General features: G+C 43.6%; 1 protein-coding gene across 3 annotated transcripts; it reads right to left on the bottom strand.

Annotated features, from left to right (window-relative positions):
• Positions 1-1,016: 1,016 nt before the first annotated feature.
• On the bottom strand, positions 1,017-22,712 carry LOC138783352 (thiopurine S-methyltransferase-like). Of its 3 annotated transcripts, none has more exons than XM_069957956.1 (9): positions 22,636-22,712; positions 13,965-14,089; positions 13,340-13,432; positions 13,105-13,237; positions 12,629-12,681; positions 9,947-10,021; positions 7,805-7,890; positions 6,199-6,243; positions 1,017-1,302 (listed from the first exon to the last, which is right to left on the bottom strand). In XM_069957956.1, the coding sequence occupies exons 2-9, from the start codon at positions 14,078-14,080 to the stop codon at positions 1,181-1,183; spliced, it is 723 nt and encodes a 240-aa protein (XP_069814057.1). In that variant the 5' UTR covers positions 14,081-14,089; positions 22,636-22,712; the 3' UTR covers positions 1,017-1,180. The 3 variants fall into 3 exon arrangements, with proteins under 3 accessions (XP_069814057.1, XP_069814058.1, XP_069814056.1); XM_069957957.1 differs by lacking the exon at positions 22,636-22,712 and adding an exon at positions 21,294-21,315; XM_069957955.1 differs by lacking the exon at positions 22,636-22,712 and adding an exon at positions 18,529-18,690.
• Between the last annotated feature and the right edge of the window lie 240 nt (positions 22,713-22,952).

Raw genomic sequence — 22,952 nt, 5'->3', positions numbered from 1 at the left:
GGCGAGAACATCGTCTAAAGTGCATGTCATCTTATTTTCATGTAATTTGGAACGCCTCTCCGAGTTGGGCTAATCCTGTTAAAATAATATAGCTGACAGCAGAGAGGGCAAAAATACCTTTTGTGACTGACAGACTTCTTTTTCCATCTCTGTCGCATATTGTACATATTAGATGAGTGTTCCCGAACATGTGGCTCTTTAGATACTGAAAAAAACTCCAGTATTTTAATACCAAAGACTGTTTGGGCATGTGGGGAGTTGTAGTCCTGCAGCATCTGAAGAGCTTAAAGTTGGAACAGTGTATTAAGACCCTTTTACACAGGACCATTATTGGCACTTCCCATTCGTTGTGAATCTTGCAATTCTTTTGTTGCCATCATGCACCATGACCAAGCCTTTGGTTTTGGCCCAAAAACAATCCCACTTGGGTCAAAAAGTACACCTCAACCACCAAACTACATGCTAAGGTTAAAACTTCCAGATTTAAGTTTTGTCACACAGTCTGCAAGTAGCTTCAGGTTTATCTGTCAAAATGACGACAGCTATAATTACGGATCCGTATTTTTTGCGGACGTCATGTACACAACGGCCGCAAAAAATTGGGTTTCCATAGACTTCTATTAGTGTGCCCATGCCTTTTTGTCCAGATATACCCACCCTACCATTGCTGACAATTTGTTGTTTAGGTTACTGATCACCACTGTGCTCTAAAAGCAGTGTTCGTACTGATAGAGTGTAAATATATAGGGATTTAGGGGGAGATTTATCAAACATGGTGTAAAGTGCAACATGGTGTAACGTGAAACTGGCTCCTGAAGGGGCACAGGGACAGGTAAGTATCACTTCTTTATTATGCTTCCACCACCCCCTGTCCTCCCTGTTTGTTTGTTTTTTTATAAATTTGGCTGGACACCAACTATCTTGATGTATTGTAGGTCATACGGATAAAAAAAATTATTTAAAAACAGACATAACAACATATCCAACATAAACATATTATAAATAATAGCCAAAACTGAGGAAATATAATTTATTGCTATTAAAAGTACCAGATGTGTGAGTTATGGTCTGCTTGTTGATCATCTTAAGAGGTAGTGACAAGGGGGTCAAAACAAGAGGTAAAAATTATAGCCTGGGCACCAAATTAACAGGTCTGTATTTAAAAAATAATTGTGGCTGATCAGGACTTCAATTTTTGTGTGACAAGGTAGAGGTTTTCAAAGTATAAATCTAGTCCCCACTGTTTCTGCTTATCGGTTAATGCATCAATCTTCTTCAATAGCTTAAAAGAACATGAAGGACCTGAAAAGTACAAAAAAAAAAAAAGAAAAACATAGTTTTAAAGGGATTTTCAAGGAAAATTCACAATAGGCCATCAACAGCTGATTGGGTGGTGGGTGTCTTCACTCCACCAAACTGAACAGCCATTCAGCACAGTGCCCAGATGTAAACAGCGTATAGAGGCGTAAGCCCTGGCTCCGTACATTCTGCAGTGGTGGTGCAGGGTTACTGCATCACAGCTCCTATTTGCGTCAATGGGAGGTGTGCTTCGGTAACTCGGCATGTGCACTACATAATATACAGAGTCAAGTCTTTTGGCTGTGTACATTGCTTACCTCGGAGAACTGCAGCTGTGCTGTGTTTTACTAAACTAAATAACCCCAATCCTTTTCACTTCATTCTGGTTGACCACCACTGAGCCCACTCAAGCTTTGTTTTTCTTGCACACTGGTGTCCAAAATAGCACAAAATGATCCACATGCATTCTGACTAAAAATAAAATTACTGAAATTATACATAAAAACTATCTGAAGGAGAAACTTGTTTATAGCAACTAATCACAACCCAAGGTAGCACTCGTCTCAGGAACTTCTGGATGGTCAGCCAGCAGGAGTGCCCATTGTATCGAGAAGACTACACCCCTAATGATTATATCAACAAGCAGGAAATAGATAACTGTTTATCTATGACTATCGAGAAGTTCTTGAGACAGCTGAATGGTGCACTCAAGACCAGCACGTCCATGTGAAAAAACGCCCTAATGTGAACTGACCTATATGTTCCTAAGAGGATTGTTTATTAAAACGGACTTTAATGATCAGAATGTCTGGATGAAATTAAGTTTTGCTCAATAATGAGTGTTTGATACATGTTGAAGAGATGTACAGTACAAACCGCATACAAATAGTGATGGTTGCGTTGGTGTTTAATAAAATACTAATTTTGAATGATGCATAAGTTTCTTATGACTATTTTCAGGGAACTCTATGTTAAGTGGAAGCAATAAGGGATATTTCTATCTGTGAAACTACCTGACACGGCTAGCGTTTTGTACAAACTATCATTCCTAAATTCTTTTAAAGGTCAGTATTTACAGTAACTTTACATTTCATTGTGTCAAACTCATTTGCAATGTAATCATCAGCTATTACTGTTGGCTGCACACCCAGTCTTTACACATGGCACTGGGTGGCTGATGGACCACCTGACTGAACCTTGTAAGGACCAGTGCACACTGAGCAAATTCGGCGGAATTCCGCTTGCCTCAGTGTCGAACAGACACTCTATGGAAGGGCTTGCACGCCTCCACTCTCCTCCGCCCTGAGAATGGACATGTCAATTCTTTGAGCGGAGAGTCTCTGTTCGACACTAAGGCAAGCAGAATTCTGCCGAATTTACTCAGTGTGCACTGGCCCTGAAGGGTCAGCAAAGAAGCACTAATTAGCAAAGTTAGGACCCTTTCAGTACCTCCCATTGTTCCACGTAAAAGAGCCCTCTTAAAGATAATATCCTGGAGTCAGGGGCGTAGCTAGGGGTTCAGCCTAGGGGGACGAGTGAGTCTGAGTGGGCCCCCAACTAATTATGTTACCCATAGGGAACCTTGGCAGACGACAATGTTTTCTGAATAACAAAGGCTATAGTCTACTACATTACTCATAGTGAATAAGGATTGAGAAAAGTTATAGAGGCTTCTACATTTCACATATAGAACCATGTAAAAATTAAAAGGGTTATCTAAGGTTAGAAAAACATAGCTGCTTTCTTCCAGAAACGGCACCTCTCTCTCTCTCTCTCTCTCTATCTATCTATGCCTCAGTCTGGAGTGCACTCTAAGTACTGGTGTAGGAGATTGGCTAAAATGTCTCCTCTTCAATAAAATTCAAGAAGTCGCAGCACATCCAAATCGTGCAAAATCCGTGTATTTATTTCATGGTAACAAAATTAGCCAGTGCAACGTTTCAGTCTCAAACGAAACGAAACGAGACTGAAACGTTGCACTGGCTAATTTTGTTACCATGAAATAAATACACGGATTTTGCACGATTTGGATGTGCTGCGACTTCTTGAATTCTATCTATCTATCTCCTATCTATCTATGTATATAAAATAGTGGGTGGCAAAATCCAGCACACCCAACCCTTAAGGCCCTATTCCACCAACAGATCTGACAACAGATTATCTGCCAAAGATTTGAAGCCAAACCCAGGAGTGGATTTGAAAAGAGGAGAAATCCAGTCTTTCCTTTATTACCTGTTCCCTGTTTATAGTCTGTTCCTGGCTTTGGCTTCTAATCTTTGGCAGATAATCTGTCGTCAGATCTGTTGGTGGAATAGGGCCTTTATCTCTACCTGGCTGGGACACAGAACGGCCGGTCTGTGAAAGGTTAATCCCGGATGATCTTCAGCGCCGCAGAGTTCTGATTCGGGGGCATCAGTGCGGCCAGAGCCAGGTGCTCCATAGCGTGCACTGACAGGGTTTCCTGCAGCCGCTATTCAGTGAATAGCAGCTGCGGAAAACTGACATGGGATCCCTTCAGCCTGCAGCACTACACAAGTTCCGTGGAAATCACGGCCGTTGTAACAATGGCCGTGAGTTCCATGGAACTTATTACGTAGTGTGAACATAGCCTAAGGGGAGGTAAAAGAGGGAGATAACACACTGGAGGTGACACTGTTAGGGCACAGATAGGACACATTGTATGTTGCTGTTTAGGGGGGTAGATAATAAAAGGACCCACCATGCTGCACTGAGCTCTGCACAGGGGAGGGGGGCAAAGTTGTTGGCAGAAACCAATAAACTTAGAACCAGTTGAGTGAAGCTGCTGCCTGTACAGAGATGCCCAGGCTCCAGCATCAGGACGGGGGCTCTCTGTACTACCCCTCACTCTGTCTGCCCTCTACCACCTACAGCACACAGCAGCAGCCTGACATACACACAGATGATGATGGTCACTCACTGTCAGCTGCTGCTGCTCCTCTTCAGTCAGCCATACACCTGCTGGCAGCCATCCAGTTGCAGGATCCTCCGCCTCTCCTCACATGGCTGCCCCTCCTCCCCTCCTCACACACAGCACTATGCAGAGCAGTGTGTAGCTGAGGGGGAGGAGCTACAGCATGTGAGGAGACAGGAAGAGAGGAGAGAGCAGAACATCCCCGGCCAGGGGCAGCATCAGGTGACTGAGTGGGGCCCCCAGGAGCAGGGGGCCCGCACCTGCCGGGCGCTGATGCCGTCTGGGGGCCCCTACAGACGTGTTAAGGCTGTCTGCAAAAGCAATAGCTTCTACAGACAGCATTAACCGTCTGGGACCTCAGTGGGCCCCTGCCTGAGTGGGCCCAGGGGCCACTGCCCTCCTTGCCCCCCCCTAATTTTGCTTCTGCCTGGAGTATCTCAGTACAAGTACATTTACAACACATCATATTGCAAAGCTTTGTAAGGGCTTAGGGTCCTCTTAGATGAAAAGATTCGTCAGCCGGGGGGGGGGGGGGGGTGTCGAACGTGCGCCAATCAGCACTTGTTTGCAGTGCCTTTACATTGCACAACAAATTGAGCTGCAGGCTGCACAGACGATCCTTGTTTCATTCGTACAGCCCTTAAAATTGACAGCACAAATATGTATATATCTATGCTGTCACTTTCTAGATCACAAGCAGTGTGAACTTATTATCCACACTGCTTATGATCCATCTGGCATGCCTCTACAGTCCTCTGGCTCCTGGCTGCATCTTCAGGCCCCACCACCTCCGGCTAACAATCATTCTGGAGAAGGCAGGCCCGATGATTTGGCAGCGGCCAAGGACGGGAGACATATGTCGGATCACAAGCAGTACGGATGGTAAGTATACACTGCTTGTGATCTAGAAACCCAGAGCACAGATATATACATATCTGTGCTGTCAGTTTCCTTTTATTGTTATCAGCACACATTATCCTGTTTACACAAGAAGATGTGCAGCAGATCACAATAAATTTCAAAGCTTGCTCAAAAGACTTGATTAGCCGAGGATCGGGTGTTTCCACAGTCCTCAGCTGATTGCTGTTACTTTTCCAGGGGCCTATTATTGGCCTGTGTAAAAGGCCCTTTAATCCTGTCAAACTAACCTCTCAGCTTGTAGGAGATAAGTTCTAGAATGGACCCAGATGATTCTTTGGACAGAAATAACAAAAGATTCATACTTCCCCAACCCATGCATTTAATCTTTGCCAAGGGTCAGGAAAAGGTTAAAAGGAGAAGTCCGGTTAAATTAAAAACTTTTTCAGCTGGCAGGAAAGAACTTAAAAGGGAACCTGTCACCCTGGGCAGCCCCACTGAACCCACGCCACTCCTGGACAGGGCCCCGCAGCATACATACCCGCTCCTGTGTGTCCCGCTCCCAGTGCCGGTCACGCCGCATAAATGAGTGGAGAGGAGTCTGAATCTGACTCATCTCTGCGGTGGGCCTGAGACACGCAGGAGCGGGTATGTATGCAGGGCCCTGTCGAGGGGTGGGGCGAGTTCAGGGGAGGCTGCTCGGGGTGACAGGTTCCCTTTAATAAACAAACGTTACTTATCCATCCTCATGTCTCCATAGCAATGCCTTACCTCTTTGGGACTCCAGACAGGCTACTGGATCTCCATTTTCTATAAGCCAGGTCATGAAAATATCAGAACTCGAGGGAAAATGAGTTCTGGCCGGGGTCCAGGAGCCTGTGATGTGGTGGTTTGGGGGCATGGGAGGAGTTAAGTAGCGCTTGTTTTATGTTCCCCCCTGCCTGCTGGAAATTTTTTAATTTTGCTGGACTTACCCTTTACCTATGGAAAGTCTTGTAGAATAAGTTGTTGCTACACAAATAAAGTAATTATTATTCATTTTATTACAGCGCACGGTATTGTCATAACCAATTACATATTTTATCAAGTTCACATACGGAATTACTCACCAAGTAAATTTTCAAGATCAGATTCAGGCACATAAAACGGAGGGCCTAATTGGGGGAGAAAAAGAAAGAAGACAAAATATGTTTATTTCTCCATCATGTGAACATGTGTGCCACTTACCTGGGAAAGAGATGGCAGAGATGCATTATGAATAGTAAGCAAGTCAGTGCAATGTTATATCTGTAAACCTTGGGTCCTAGCATTTAAGGGGATCTTACTTTGACACAATGCCTACTTTAAACATTGCAGACCAAGTACATTCCTCCATGGCAATGGTATTCCTTGAAGGCAGTGACTTCTTAAGAAAGTAATGCACCTTCCACATAAATATTAACGGGAACCTGTCACCGCGGGCACAGAGCCCGCTTGACCCCCCGGTTACTTACCCTTTCCAGCGACTCCCCCTCCTGGAGCCGGTCCCAGGACAAAGATATCAGGGCCTGAAGTCATGCGCACGCTGCAGAGATGAGTCTGATGCCCATAGAGAATGACGGCTCTATTCATTCTTTATGGGCATCGGACTCATTTCAGGTCATTTGCATACAGCGCGCGCACGGTTTTGGGCGCTGATATCTTCGTCCCAGGACCGGCTCCAGGAACGGGACTCGCCAGAAAGTGTAAGTATCCGAGGGCTGCATCGAAAGGGGGGGGGGGGGGGGGGGGGGGGGTCAGGCGGGCACTGTGCTCGCATCCCCAGTGACAGGTTCCTTTTAAGAAATGCCTAGAGAAACTCCATATTAGATGTGGTATCTGTTACCAATACATTAGCTTCAATGGATCGCAGCTGTCTTGGGAACACATGTGGACCCACATTGTATTTAGTGTATTGGGAGTTCATACTGCATTTCTGTGTGTGTATATATATATATATACATATACATATACATACATACATACATTTTATACTGTTGAAAGAAATACAATATAAAGCAATGTTCTATCTGTAAACCTTGGGTCCTAGCATTCAAGGGGATATTACTATGACACATAATGCCTACTTTAAACATTGCAGACCAAGTTCATTCTTTCAATAATATTTCTTAAAGGCAGTGGCCTCTTATTTTCAAATACTTCTATTGGTTTGTAAGTTACAATGCTATACAACTGTGGAGTAGTTTTTTTTTTTATCAGATACATTTCTATTGACATATTTCACATTGTAAGGTTACTTTTAGTTTGTCAAAGAGTACAGTGACAAAAATGCAAATTAAGTACTGTCAAAATCCCTAAGGACCATTATAAAACAGCACAAAAAACAGCATTAAAATTAAATCTTGCCGCAAAAATATTGAGAAATGGCTTGAGACACTCCACATGAGATGTGGTATCAGGTACCAAGACGTTAGCTTCAATGGATCAAAGCTGTCCTGGGAACACACATGGACCTACAGTGTATCAAGCTGGGTTCACATATATACATTGTATACTCTCGGAATACATTATAATGAAAAACTAATTGCAGTGCATACATTTTTTCTCTTGTATACAAAAGCCATGTTGATTATATTTTTCTAAAAGGCAAAAAAATAAATAAAAAAACGGTGGGACAGTTAATATCAGCCATATAATATCAGTCATAAAGAACATACAATTTACATGTGTTCTCACCTCCATGCAACTTGGGGTCATATTCAACAGTTACAAGTAGGTAATGACAGTCCTTAGCCATTAGTGACAACATCATTGTTGCATAACTGTGGAAGGAAGAATAAAGTAAGCATGTCGGATGATGGGACAGGAGCCAGCGCCCTTAAAATCTTTAAATAAAAAAAGATTCAGGTGTGCAAAAAATTTTTTTTTAACTCACTCACTGTACTTAACAGGATAACTTAAATTTACAGACCTAATTATAATGCTGTTCTAATACACACCTTTTCCTTTGCAAGACAGACACATTGTCACATTACCTCTGTACAGGCACAGTACAGCAGCATCTTCTCCCGCTGTACTGTGCATGCGCAGCATAGCAATGCCAGCCCCTGGGTGACGTCAGCATGCAACGCTTTCCAACACGCCCAGAGGGGCATGATTACAGCGCCAGAACCTGCCCAGGACCATGACTAGCTGACCCAGACACACGCCCGGATGACTACTTAGCTGGTAATTTAAATACAGTGCGGGAGATTATTAAACTAAGTTTGCGGTTTATATGTACATGGGAATCAGGCTACAAGGGTATGTTTGGGAAGCGTGCTTAGCTTTATGGTCCTTTTTAACGTGATTGGTTCCCTTTAATGGTGCGTTCACACCTACAGGATCTGCAGCTGATTTTCTGCAGCAGATTTCAGTTAAATAACTGAACACAGCATCAGATTTGATGCTGTGTTCAGTTATTTAACAGAAATCTGCTGCAGAAAATCAGCTGCAGATCCTGTAGGTGTGAACGCACCCTAAGAGCGTTTTGCAAGAAGATCTCACAGTTTTTCAAAATTGGTTGGTTTAAGAGCATTGCTTTGGTTTAAGAGCTCACTGTACTGCGTGGGAGGGAAAGTCGGGGAGGGGTATGGTCTTCATAGCGCAGTCTACAGCACTGTACTCTGACCCAGGAAGTCTCCCTCACCTTCCAAATCATAGCAGATCCACTTTAGGCTGGGGCTTGCATCAGGGGACAGGACTATGGAGGTAATCTCTTCATAGCTGTAACCCCTCTCTCCCTGGTCAGAGAGTGCTGCATTTATGTGCCCACATATAGCCTGATCATTCCATCATGCAGTTTCTGTCAGCCCTGGTGCTTCCAATACTCTCCACTCCTTTACTGAGCCTGCACTTACACTCAGCTATGCACACTGCTATAATGTGTCTGCACTCACACTCAGCTATACACACTGCTGCTAAAATCTGCCTGCACTCACATTCAGGCATTCACACTGCTGCTATTATGTGCCTGCACTTACACTCAGCTATACACTCAGCTGTTGGAATCTGAGATAGCAGGCACCTGAACATAAAAACTCTGAGCAGAGGTCACTGTGCAGATACAAAGTAAGCTTTGCCAACCAACCAGTAGCAGCTTAATGTAACAACAGTGACCTGTGTGTAAGGGCCCTATTCCACCGGACGATTATCATTTGCATAATTGTTAATGATTAACGATCTCAAACGACCGCTATTGCGAAAGACCTGAAAACGTTCACTCATTTCCATGGAACGATAATCGTTACTTATGATCGTAATTGCGATAGTTTTTCTTTGCTATTTATTCGCTATTGCGTTCGTATCTATTGCGAACGACCAAACGATGTCTTATTCAATGCGAACGATTTGCGAACGAGCGACGATAAAAATAGGTCCAGGTCTTACAAAATGATCAACGATTTCTCATTCGGTCGTTAATCGTTAACTGCATTTCAAACGAACGATTATCGTTTAGATTCGAACGATTTAACGATAATCTAAACGATAATCGTCCGGTGGAATAGGGCCCTAAGACAGAAAAAAAAATACAAATGGAAAATACAACCATGACTTTTATACAAGAGTATTTGTGACAAAAATCTTCCCCACTGTCCTCATTGCTGACTGATGGCTGTCATTGTACACAGGCTAATACAGAGGCTGATATCACTAAGCCATTTCTCCTACAATAGTAGTACTTTGGACCTCAGCTCTTGAGGAATGAATGCCCTGCTTACAATTCTGAGTTTATTACATTAATAGTTACCACAAAACAAGATGAATGAAGTAAAACACAATGCATAATTTAAATATATCAACATTGTAATAATGTTATGACTAGATATATTAACTAACCGTTCTCTGTCTCTCGGGTTTACAGCTACCATTGCTCCTCTATCCCACATTCCATCAAACTTTCCAATCACTGACCTACGAAAGACATATAGAATTTCCACAATCATGCATAAATATGTCCAATACAAAAAGAGAATTCACCAGGCACTACCTCTGCTGCCCGGGCAGTATGACACACTAGTAAATGAAAAGGTAATACTTAAAGCAGTACTTACAGTGCTCAGCGGCAAATACTAACAAGATAGCAATATAGCAACAATCCAAAAGTTAGAGAGAAGCCGCGGCAACTCACCACTCTGCAGAATCATCAACTTTTATTAGGTATTCTTACTGCAACAATACAAAGTCAGTGTAGGGTGAGGGACAAAAAACACACGTGTGCAAACAATGACGATTGTTTTGTGCGCCAAGCGCACTTCATCTGGCTGCTGCTGCCGTGGTTATGTTGTCAGCGTGTCTAAATAGGCGTGCTCTACAGTTAACCTAGCAACATGGTAAACAAATATAGTGAGACAATTTAAAAACATCTTAAAAAACAACAAAGTTGTCCCCATTATCTCTCAGTGGACAAACTATTCTGGCAAATTTCAAAACCCCTACATTGCTGCCATGAACCTCTCTTATGTGCTCAATTAACCTAGGGGCTCCATTTTCTGTTCTCAGTGCTCACGAAAACAGGTACTAAGCTGACAAATTGTTCTCTCTATATGATAATGTCCACACAAGAGAATAGATCACATACACCAGGTATGATGATTTACAAGTGATTAACAGGTTTTACTGGCCAAGGTTTACCTCCTAGCACAATATTGTTGGACATAGCATGCTGATTACACCAGGCAGATGAAGTTTGCTAATGCTGTGTTTACACAGAACGATCATTCAAATTTTCACGATAACGATCGCATTCGAGTAATAGTCGGCTGGTGTAAACAGAGCGAACGATCAAGCGACGAGCGAGAAAACGTTAATTTTGATCTTTCAGCATGTTCTCAAATAGTCGTTGGTCGTTCACTGAAAATTTGCAGATCGTTTTGTGTAAACAGTCTTTCACCAATTCACCCTATGTGTGAGATAGGCTTAAGTGATCTTAAAACAATCGCAATAACGATTTTTTCAAATGATATATTGTTCCTTCTAAACGCAGATCATTACAAAAAACAGTTATTTCAAAATCGTTAAACGTTCGATTGGCCGAATTATCGTTTCAAGTAAACGCAGCATTAGTGCACAAAATTATCGTCACTGCACGTATGTGTGTTCGTCCTCCCTCACCCTACACCAATTTTGTATAGTTCCGGCATGAATACCTAGTAAAAGAAGAAGATCCTGCAGAGTGGCGAATTGCCTCAACTTCTTTCGTCCTGGATTGTTGCACATAAATATGTCACATGCTTAACATAATTTATTGTTTTATGTATGAGTTAAAGTGTATCTGTCATGACATATAAAAAAAAAAAAAAAAAAAAAAAACACCCCCACCAACAAATATATAAAGGGGGGAGAAAAAAAATCACCTGCAGGCAGGAATGTGTGGGAACATACTAAAGAAGATATACTTACCCATCTCTGTGCCTCTGTAGCACAGCCCCCCCCTCCCCCGCAACAGCCTCTATTTTCTCCCAGCTTCCTGGTACATCACAGTCCAGCTCTGCACTGTCAAGGCTTGACTGATGGATTACCCACTCAGCCAGTCAGTGACTGCAGCAGTGTACCGCCCAAGTCACTGATTGGCTAACCAGACAATACATCAGCCGGGTCATGACAGAGCAGCAGCTGGAGCTGAAGGAGTCCGCCGACTGTCAGAGACTGCTGTGGGGGCACAGAGATGGGTAAGTATACATTCTCTATTATGTTACCACACACTCCTGCCTGCAGGTGATTTTTTTATTTTCATGGTACTACTCCTTTAATGCTTGAATTATGTATACTGTCCATTTTGATTTTAATTTAGCTGCTCATGCTTCTACATTATACCATAAGATGGTGGGCAAGCCCTAAGAGCTGTTGAATTATTCATCTGCACAGTTACAGCAGTGCACATTTGTGGACCCACTGACATCAATTCTTGCATTTGGTCTCTTTTTTTGCTGATACTAAAGACCAAATGGCCTTAGTGGTGAAGCCTTGACTGCAATTTTACAGTAAGTGAGACGCTTTGTTGTTAAATGTACAGGATTGTATAGAAAATATAAAAAAAACAGGCAGAAAAAAATTAATTGCAAAGATGTAAGGAAGTACATCACCTCCCTTGCTGACTTAAAGGTGAATTCCAGCCAAAATGCTAAATATAGTGCAGGCAGGGGGTTGCTAGAACATAATAAAGAATCAATACTTTCCTGTCCCTGTGCCCCTGCAGCGTCATGTCACAGGCTTCAGATTCCCCCGATGCTGATGCTGTCACGCCCCAGTCACTGACCGGCTGAGCCGGCATTCCTGAGATGGGTCATGACGTTGCAGGAAGTCTGTGGGTGTCTGTGAGCAGTGATGCAGGGCTGCAGGGGCACGGAGATGGGTAAGTATTTGATTCTTTATCCCTGTCTGCAATGTACTTTTTGCTTTGGCTAGACTTCTCTTTTAAAATTACTTAATGGTTATGACTGTGGCCACTTAAACATTTTACATATATATTAAAATAAGTGTTCAGACAGCCTGTAAATAATCTTATGGAATATTACTTACTCAGATATGTCGTAAATACTGCAGCAGTACAGAGAAATATTCCCAGATGCACTCTAAAAGCAAAAAATTATGGATATTATACAGTAAATAGAGTTTGCACATTGTGGAAGAATACTGTTGCTGACATCATTCTACATTAAAATGTGTTTTTTTCTCTCTCCAAGAACTGCCACTATCAGATGCCCAATAAGGGCAAATCGGTGATCGCTGACACAGCCTACTAAACATTGTTCCAGCCCTTGCTTTAAAAAGGTACTCCACCTGTTGTGTCTCTGGGTCCCCTGCTAATCGTAGCCACCAGAGACGACCCTGTCTCTGCAATGACAGCCCCCTCAGCCAATCACTTGCTAAGATGGGACTGCACCGCGATCAGTGTTTGGCTCAGCAGGTTGTCTGTTTTGCTGCCATTCATGCTGAACATGCACTGTAAAGTCAATTTGAACACAGCCCAACCTGCACAAAAAGGGTTTACTAACCTTAAATACTTTAGCTCCAGGAATCCCAGCTACAGCTTCTTCAGTGTAAGGAATATCATGTTCAGCAAAAAATTCCTTGAGTCCTAGTTCACAGACGTCCACCCCAACAATGTTATGGCCCATGTCTGCCAGCCTAGGGTAAGCCATAATCAAGATTCAACTTATTAAAAGGAATCAGAAGATTACATGACTTAAGTTCTTGATATTATGAGAGCGTCACACTTTCTGCATGTACCATTTCATATCTACCGCTTTGCCGCAGAGAGGGAAAAAGATGTTCAGTTTTGTCCTACCATCTTGCATTTCATTTATGAATTCTGCCAGTAACCTGTGTTTGGAAAAAAAAAAAAAAAAAAAAAAAAAAAAAAAAAGGAGATACCAGGTTAATATAATACTGGTAAAGGCCCTATTCCACCAACAGATCTGACGACAGATTATCTGCCAAAGATTTGAAGCCAAACCCAGGAGTGGAGTTGAAAAGAAGAGAAATCCAGTCTTTCCTTTATGACCCATTCTCTGTTTATAGTCTGTTCCTGGGTTTGGCTTCAAATCTTTGGCAGATAATCTGTTGTCAGATCTGTTGGTGGAATAGGGCCTTAAGACATTGACTAGAAGTGTATTCATGACACCTGCAGTGAGTTAAGGCCCTATTCCACCAACAGATCTGACGACAGATTATCTGTCAAAGATTTGAAGCCAAACCCAGGAACAGACTTTAGACAGAGAACAGGTCATAAAGGAAAGACTGGATTTCTCCTCTTTTCAAATCCACTCCTGGGTTTGGCTTCAAATCTTTGGTAGACAATCTGTCGTCAGATCTGTTGGTGGAATAGGGCCTTTAGACCTACACAGATACTTACGGGTGTATATTCTTTTCGTGAAACCCAATATTTTTTGTTTCCCATTTCTTCTTCCAGTCTTCATCTGAAATAACTCTGTTCTGTTTTGTTTCACTGATTTTAGAAGGATGAGACATAATTTGAAGCTATAAAAAAAAAGATGAAAGTTACAATGTAATGTAATGTAATTGCAGTGTTCATGGCCTACCGACAGGTCATGTTTTGAAGATGTTCCATAAAAAGAACACCTGTAACACCTGTACCTGAAGCACTGAGTATAATTATATCATCTGTGAAATACTAAGGAAATCCTCAAAACATGACATGACCATGGTGGGCCATGCGGAGTGGAGTTGAAAAGCATAGCTGTAAAGTATTTACACTGATAAACTTCTGATGAAGTTTGTCCTGTAAGGGAATCAGGCTCCTCTGCTATGAAGGAAAAGGCTGTATCATTTGATGTGGAATTAGCAGTGCATCAATCATTCCATAGTCTTTGTGCAGCGTCCCAGCTCAGGTGTGCCACTAAGATTTTTTAATGCACCTGGGCAAAGTAACTCACTCAGGTTCTCACAGTGGGATGAAGGAGAAATGTATTGTTTGTTTTTCCCCACCAGGTTTCACTGCTTTATTTACTGTCTATATTGTATTGAGCACAGCAGAAGGAAGCATTTAGTTAAAGGTTATTTGTCACATGTCGTGTTTTCTCCTGTCACAGGTGTAGGTCTGTTTCCCTCTTCTTTCTGCCCATTTCCTCTCCTCTCTCCAACACACACAGCCCCACTAATCCTAAACTAGGTAGGGGAACCCTATTAAAAAAAAAGAAAAAAAAAAAAAAGCTAGTTCCTGGTGGGAGGGTCTTGGTTCTTTTTTTTTTTTTTCAGTCAGTCAAGAGAGACACACAACGAGAGAAGTTCCTGCTGCAGTGGAGTCAGGGCCTGGCTCAGGCCAGGAGCCTTGTCAGGGAACAAGAGACTTACCCTATTCTTTGTTGCTGTTAACGATCGCTAGCATGCAGTGATAGACCCCTCAGGAGGGGGGACGTCCTCTAAGGCAAACCTTGTCCACACCAGGGATACCTTCTACACTACACAGGGCACTATACCTGAGTTAGGTACTGACCCCAGTAGGACAAAGCAGCAGTTCAGCCTACGTATTCTACTGTAATGCACGGCTATTCTGAAAAGTCTGCTCACCCCAGTGAAGGGACAGAGTACACTGCTAAATTGGACAGGGCCCTCAAAATGCTCCTCTGCTTTACCTTGCTGTTACATCTTCTCTTTCTACCTCCTGCCTGCACCTGCAGTCACCAAAAGTGTATCATCCTGCATTGCACTGAAGTTCTTACAAATAAACCGAGTTACCCTGGTTAAGTAATTATCCAACCTCAAGTGCAGTGCCCATTTGTCGGGGGGGGGGGGGGGTTAAAACACCAACCCTGGCCATAATGACAAGTTCCCAAGTGACCCTATATCCACAGAGCTGCCACACCACCACCCAGGCTACCCTGGCTCACAGCATTTGCCTTCACAAAGGATTTGCAAACATGTTGCTTATGTAGCATTTCTATCAGTGAAAGAAATCTGGTGTATCTGGTTTTAAAGGGGAACTCTCAGCAGGTTTGTGCAAACAAACCTGCTGATATCCCCCTGCAGCTGCGTACCTGCTGTTTTCAACGCTGGTCTTCTTTTTCTGGTAGCTCCTGCAGTTTATGAGCAGTTTGATCAATAGCAAATATGCTAATCATCTTTTAAAAGCACTGGAGGCGTTCACCACCCCACAGAGCACCCCCCTCCCTTGGCCCACTCGCCAACTCCCTATGCATATTGCTATATGCATATTCCAGCCATTTTTAATGCACATGTGCAGGATGCATATCATATACTGGGTCGAGGGGAGTGCTCTGTGATGCAGAAGAACACCTCCAGTGCGCCTAACAGCTTTAACCAATCTGCTCAAAAACAGTGAGAGCTACAGAAAAAAGCAGACTGCCGCTGCAAACAGCAGGTACGTAGCTGCAAGGGAATATCAGCAAGTTTGTTTGCGCAATCCTGCTGATAGTTTCTCTTTAAATGCAAAGTATAATTACTGTATGTAAATGCAAGACCATGTGATTTCTTCTATTTTATGTCATTTACTGATATGTACTGTACACAATTTATTGGTTTGATCACCTCTGCGTGGTACATCTCCCAGAAATCTATGATAATTACATGGAAATTAAAAACCATTCACAGTTTGTCACATTTACAATTCTAGTACAACCCAGTGAAATATAGGAATATGCCTATATTTTATAGATTTTAGTTTTTAGCACAGGATGCACTGACCATGGAAATAACATTGACAGTCTAAAGTACAACCGGTTCTGACCAATATGAATAGAGGGAAAAGCAGATTCATAGTTTCGACTCAAGTGGAGACACATAGCATCATAGAAGCAGATGAGGCTGTGGCCCCTTCATTGTAATATAGTGTAAATTATGAAACAATCTCAAACAATCTCAATCTATGGCATATGTTTAAAGCGCCATTTATATAATACACTTATGTTACAGTACTGGTTTCTGTTGTTCACTCAGTATCTACTATTGCCCATTAAACTTTGCCCTGCTTTTCTAGTTCAGTGGCTATACTGGTTTACTTAACCCTTGCCTCTGCAGCCTGTTTTGGCCTGAATGCCTAGGGCCCATTTTATAAATCTGACCAGTCTCACTTATGTAGTTTTAACTCTGTGATGCTTTTAATTATCCTGGTGTTGTTCTGGGATTTCCTGAAATATTTATCTTTGTGTTCTTGGTAAACTTCTGTTGATGCACTAGTTTTTTTGTTTAAAAATAAATAAAAAAAAAGTGTGAAAATTAGAAAAATCTGCATTTGTTTTTATTAAAAATTCTCTTAAATTCACTAAAAATGATAGTCATGCCATGGAAATGAAATATCACATCTACAACATGTCTTCTTTATGTTGACATCTTTTGATGAAGGTTCTTTAACTTTTTTAAGGATGTTAGAGAGCTGTGAATTTTTTTATTTTTATTTAAAGCAACTTTGTGTCCACAGTCTGTCCCCCCCAAACCACTTGTATCTTCGGATAGCTGCTAATAATCAAAGATCTGTCCTGGAGTCTGATGCGCCCGCATCAGAACTCTACGGCCATAAAGATCATCCGGCCGGTACTGCAGTATCTGCCAGGATGATCTTTGCAGAGACCGGATGCTCCATGGCCCGGTCAGGTTACGGAGCGACCGGACTCTTACGCCATGTGAACATGGCCTTATAATGGAAGAATGTGTATATTTATTTATATTTTTAAATGTTTTAATTTAATATGTATTTGTGTAGTGGGTTTTTTTTGTCCCATCATTGGACAAAACCATTTGATCAGCTGATCACATATAAATAATACATTACAGCACACAATCTGTGCTGCAATGTATTATATATGAGCTGTCAGTTTCTCTCACTGACAGCTCATGCTATCAGGCTCCTGCCTTAGTGCAGGGGCTTAATTGTTACTAAGGGCCCTATTACACCAAAAGATGTCTGACAGATTATATGACAGATTTTTTCAGCCTAAGTCAGGAACAGACTATACACAGAGATCAGGTCGTAAAGATAAAACTGAGATTTCTCCTCTTTTCAAATCCATTCCTGGCTTTGTCTGAAAAAATCTGTAAAATAATCTGACAGACATCTTCTAGTGTAATAGGGCCTTAAGCCAGCAACCCAGAGGCACCGGACGGCTTCTGGATTGCCATGGCTACCTTGCCCGAACTGCAACCGTGGCATCTATGGATTTACCTGGTGAGGAGTATGGCAGCCGCCTCCCACCACCTAATTGCCGACAGGTACAGCAAGGAGAGGGAGCACATGATGTGTCGGCACGTCATGACGCAGGAACTACCCGATTCTATGACGAACCAAAGCGTCATTTTGCGTCAAGGGATTATTCAGCGTTAAAAAAACATGGCCACTTTCCTTCAGAGACAGCACCACTCTTGTTTGCAATTGAGCTCCATTCTCTTCAAACTGAGTTGCAAATACCCACCCAAACTAGAGACAAAAGTGGTGCTGTACCTTAAGAAAGTGGCCATGTTTTTCTAACACCGGACACCCCCTTTAACAGTAGTGTTTAGAGAACCTGTCAAAATGATCAGGCAATGTCAGAACGTTAGAACCCAAATGCTCAGCTCAGGGAGACCTGGAAAACATTCATACAGCCTATGGCTGTATCCATGTTTTCATCGCAGCCCTAGGGTGGCATCCAACTTTAGCAGCCGCACGGAATCAAATTCCGGTTCGGGTTTGGACAACAGTGCCGAATTCTAACAGGTTCGCTCAACACTACTTAACAGCTTATAGCCTGGAACTTCTGCATTATTGTGGAAGTGATTAGATAATGTCACAGAGTTGGGAACTTCACATTGGCTCAAACCTGCCTACATAATATGTTGAATACTGAAAGAAGTTTCTATAACATAGCACACTGAAATCTATTATTTGTATGTGCACATCTGTTACATTTCCTCTACATATGCATTTCTGTCCACATCTCATATAGTTCTGGTCATCCTAATCCTACCTGTGAGTAGAGTGCAAGGATAAGCTGCTTTCCCAGCAGAGGACTTCCAGTAGTAGACAACAAATTACAGCATGACGACAAGATACTAAGTAAAATGCTAGATCCTTCCCCCTTCCCTTGGAATGCATGTAGTGAGCTAGTCACCATGAATAATCATTTTCGAAGTCTACTCAGGGTATAAAGGTTTTATAGAAAAAACGTGTTCCAGTGTACACAGGGAGTGTGCGCACCTGAAAATTACAACACTTTTCCCGGTTGGCAGCGCCTATGAAAACACGTTACCAACCCTTATCTAAGGATAAACACTAGAGATGAGCGAACCTTGAACATGCTCGAGTCGATCCGAACCAGAACTTTCGGCATTTGATTAGCGGTGGCTGCTGAAGTTGGATAAAGCCCTAAGACTATGTGGAAATCATGGATATAGTCATTGGCTGTATCCATGTTTTCCAGACAACCTTAGAGCTTTATCCAAGTTCAGCAGCCCCCGCTAATCAAATACCGATCGTTCGTGTTCGGATCGTCTCGAACCCGGTTTGCTCACCTCTAATAAACACTGATATGACTTGTTTCTAAAGTCACAGATGCACATACAGTGCCATGAATGACACTCATCCCCCGGGTACACGGTAATTATCAGTACTTTTATGAAATTTAAGAAGCATAATGCCATAACACAACTTGTGAAAACAAGGATAAAGAAACGCCTCTCTGAGTTGGGAAAGTTGAATTTTGCTAAAAATAACGTAGATAACAGTTGGCGGCTAAAGATACCTTTTCTGACTGATAGAAATCTTTCTCCATCTGTCAGATTCAGTACGTTAGATGGGTGTTCTCCAACATGTGGCTCTCCAGATGTTGCAAAACTACAACCTCCAGTATGTTCATGCTGAAGGCTGTTTGGGCATGTGGGGAGTAGTAGTTTTGCAGCCCATGGAGAGCTTCAAGTTGGGGAACATTGTATCGAAGTCCTTTTACATGGGCCAATATTGGCCAGCGATCCTTGGCTGATTGCATCTTTTGTGCAAGCTTTAAATTCTATTAGTATCAGTTAGGACTGGGAAATTAGGCAAAAAATAAAATGTCAGTTTATAAAAACTTTTGAACGACTCTCGATTTAAATCTCTTTTTTTTTTTTTTGCTAAATAAACAACATTTTTCTCCCTGCAGCGTCAGATACTATTTTAATGATATTTCAGACCACTGTATTGCTTCCCAGTGTAACAGAGCACCCCCCCATACCCCATATAAGTAGTTTTCCCAAATATGTGACACTCTGGGCCCCCATATGATATAGGAGATCTTGTTTGTGCCTCCATTTAGATAGGTTGTAGTAGAGGTGGTACAGTGGATAAGGAGTGTAGTAGTACTGGTTAAGATGAGGGTTGTAGTAGTACTACAGGTATAGATGAGGGTTGTAGTAGTAGTACAGGTACAGATGAGGGGTGTAGTAGTAGTACAGGTATAGTGGATAAGGGGTGTAGTAGTGGAGGCATAGTGGATAAGGGGTGTAGTAGTACAGGTACATATGAGGGGTGTAGTAGTAAAGGTATAGTGGATAAGGGGTGTAGTAGTGGAGGTAAAGCGGATAAGGCGTGTTGTAGTACTGGTTAAGATGAGGGTTGTAGTAGTACTACAGGTATAGATGAGGGTTGTAGTAGTAGTAAAAGTATAGTGGATAAAGGGGTGTAGTAGTGGAGGCATAGTGAATAAGGGGTGTAGTAGTACAGGTACATATGAGGGGTGTAGTAATGCAGGTATAGTGGATAAGGGTGTTGTAGTGGAGGTATACTGGAGAAGGGGTGTAGTACTGGTAAAGATGAGGGATGTAGTAGTGGAGGTATAGTGGATAAGGGGTGTAGTACAGGTAAAGATGAGGGGTGTAGTAGTTGTAGTACAGGTATAGATGAGGGGTGATTTAGGGGTGACTGGGGGAGACTGAGGGGCACTGGAGTGAGACACTGAAGGGGACTAAGGGGGAAGGGTAACTAAGGGGGAATGGGGTAAAACTGAAGGGGACACTGAAGGGGAATGGAGTGACTGGGACAGCTGGGGGTGATTGGAGTAGGAGAGCACATACACCTCCTCCTCTCACCTCCACACACACGTTCCCCTCCTGGCTAGACATGGAGGTCCCGAGTCTCTGGAGGAGGCCACAGGACTACATAATAAGGTGATCGCGTCACATACCCGTCATGCGGCCCTTAAGGGGGATCAGAGAGGGCTCCCGGCGTGAGCCCTCTCTGCAGCCCGCGGTCCCCGGTTGCTATGTGTAGCCAGGGACCATTGGTATTAGCCACCGCAGCCGATCAACGTGGCCGGCTAATTAACTATTCAAATGCTGCATTTGAATAGTGTATGTGGCCCCTCTCCTTGGTGTCTAGTGGGGGATCTCCCCCCCCGCAATGCGATCACAGAGGGGAGATCCGTTGAAATGAGCCGGCCGGGCCCAGCGTTGGAGTGACGCTGATCAGGACTCGGCAATCCATTTAGATGGTCTGCAGAAGACCATTATAATACCTATTTGAATCAGCAGTCCTTGCAAATGCGAAGAGTTACTGAAACACATTTGTAATCCTGTCCACAGTTGCAGGTCCGCCATTACAGACAGGGTTTCTGATGTGTGAATCTAGCTTTGGCTTTCAAGGCATGATGGGAACTGTAGTTTTGTAAGAGCTGAAGGGACTGAGTTAGACACCTGTGGTCTAGAATGTACCCTTTTCTTTGTGTTTCTCACAGCAGGGGATACAGTCTAGCGTGCTTACAATTAAAATGTCCAGAGTGTATCCTCTCTCCGGAGCTTCTCACTGCAGGTTCTGTATACAGGGGTGAGAGGATTGGTGCCTGTGTCCCCTGTATAGAGACAACAGATGCCACACACACACACACCAGTCCTCTCCACCTGTATACAGGCCACACACACACACCAGTCCTCTCCCCTTGTATACAGACCCCACACACCAGTCCTCTGCCCCTGTATACAGACCCCACACACCAGTCCTCTCCCCCTGTATACAGACCCCACATACACACACACACACACACACCAGTCCTCTCCCCCTGTATACAGACCCCACATACACACACACACACCAGTCCTCTCCCCCTGTATACAGACCCCACATACACACACACACCAGTCCTCTCCCCCTGTATACAGACCCCCCACACACACACACACCAGTCCTCTCCCCCTGTATACAGACCCCACACACACACACCAGTCCTCTCCCCCTGTATACAGACCCCACACACACACACCAGTCCTCTCCCCCTGTATACAGACCCCACACACACACCAGTCCTCTCCCCTGTATACAGACCCCACACACCAGTCCTCTCCCCCTGTATACAGACCCCACACACACACACACACACACACACACTAGTCCTCTTCCCCTGTATACAGACCCCACACACACACCAGTCCTCTCCCCCTGTATACAGACCCCACACACACAAAGTCCTCTTCCCCTGTATACAGACTCCACACACCAGTCCTCTCCCCCTGTATACAGACCCCACACAGCAGTCCTCTCCCCCTGTATACAGCCCCCCACACACACACACACACCAGTCCTCTCCCCCTGTATACAGACCCCACACACACACCAGTCCTCTCCCCCTGTATACAGACCCCACACACACACCAGTCCTCTCCCCCTGTATACAGACCCCACACACACACCAGTCCTCTCCCCCTGTATACAGACCCCACACACACACCAGTCCTCTCCCCCTGTATACAGACCCCACACACACACCAGTCCTCTCCCCCTGTATACAGACCCCACACACACACCAGTCCTCTCCCCCTGTATACAGACCCCACACACACACCAGTCCTCTTCCCCTGTATACAGACTCCACACACCAGTCCTCTCCCCCATATACAGACCCCACACACCAGTCCTCTCCCCCTGTATACAGACTCTACATACACCAGTCCTCTCCCCTGTATACAGACACCCCACACACCAGTCCTCTCCCCCTGTATACAGACCCCACACACACACACACCAGTCCTCTCCCCACTGTATACAGACCCCACACACCAGTCCTGTCCCCCTGTATACAGACCCCACACAAACCAGTCCTCTGTCTTACTGTGGATATTGGCGCTCCCTTTCCTCTGAGCAGACACCACTGAATAGTGCAGTAGATCACTGCTTCCTGCTTGTAACCTACACAACTACGCCCCTTCTTAAAGAGGCCCGCCTCTCTTTGCTGACATCACACTGAAAGGAGGGGATATACTCTAGCATCTTTGTGCTCTAGCTTGTAGGTAAATACAAGCTGTATTTAACCCCTTAAGGACCAGGCCTGAAATGGCCTTAAGGACAGAGACAAATTTTATGAATATGACCAGTGTCACTTTATTCATTAATAAGTTGGGAATGCTTTTACCTATCCGGCTGATTCTG

This window comes from Dendropsophus ebraccatus, chromosome 2 (genome assembly GCF_027789765.1).
Source record: "Dendropsophus ebraccatus isolate aDenEbr1 chromosome 2, aDenEbr1.pat, whole genome shotgun sequence".
Lineage (NCBI taxonomy): Eukaryota > Metazoa > Chordata > Amphibia > Anura > Hylidae > Dendropsophus > Dendropsophus ebraccatus.
The sequence above is the reverse complement of the archived record's forward strand: the minus strand, read 5'-3'. Positions and strand labels throughout refer to the sequence as shown.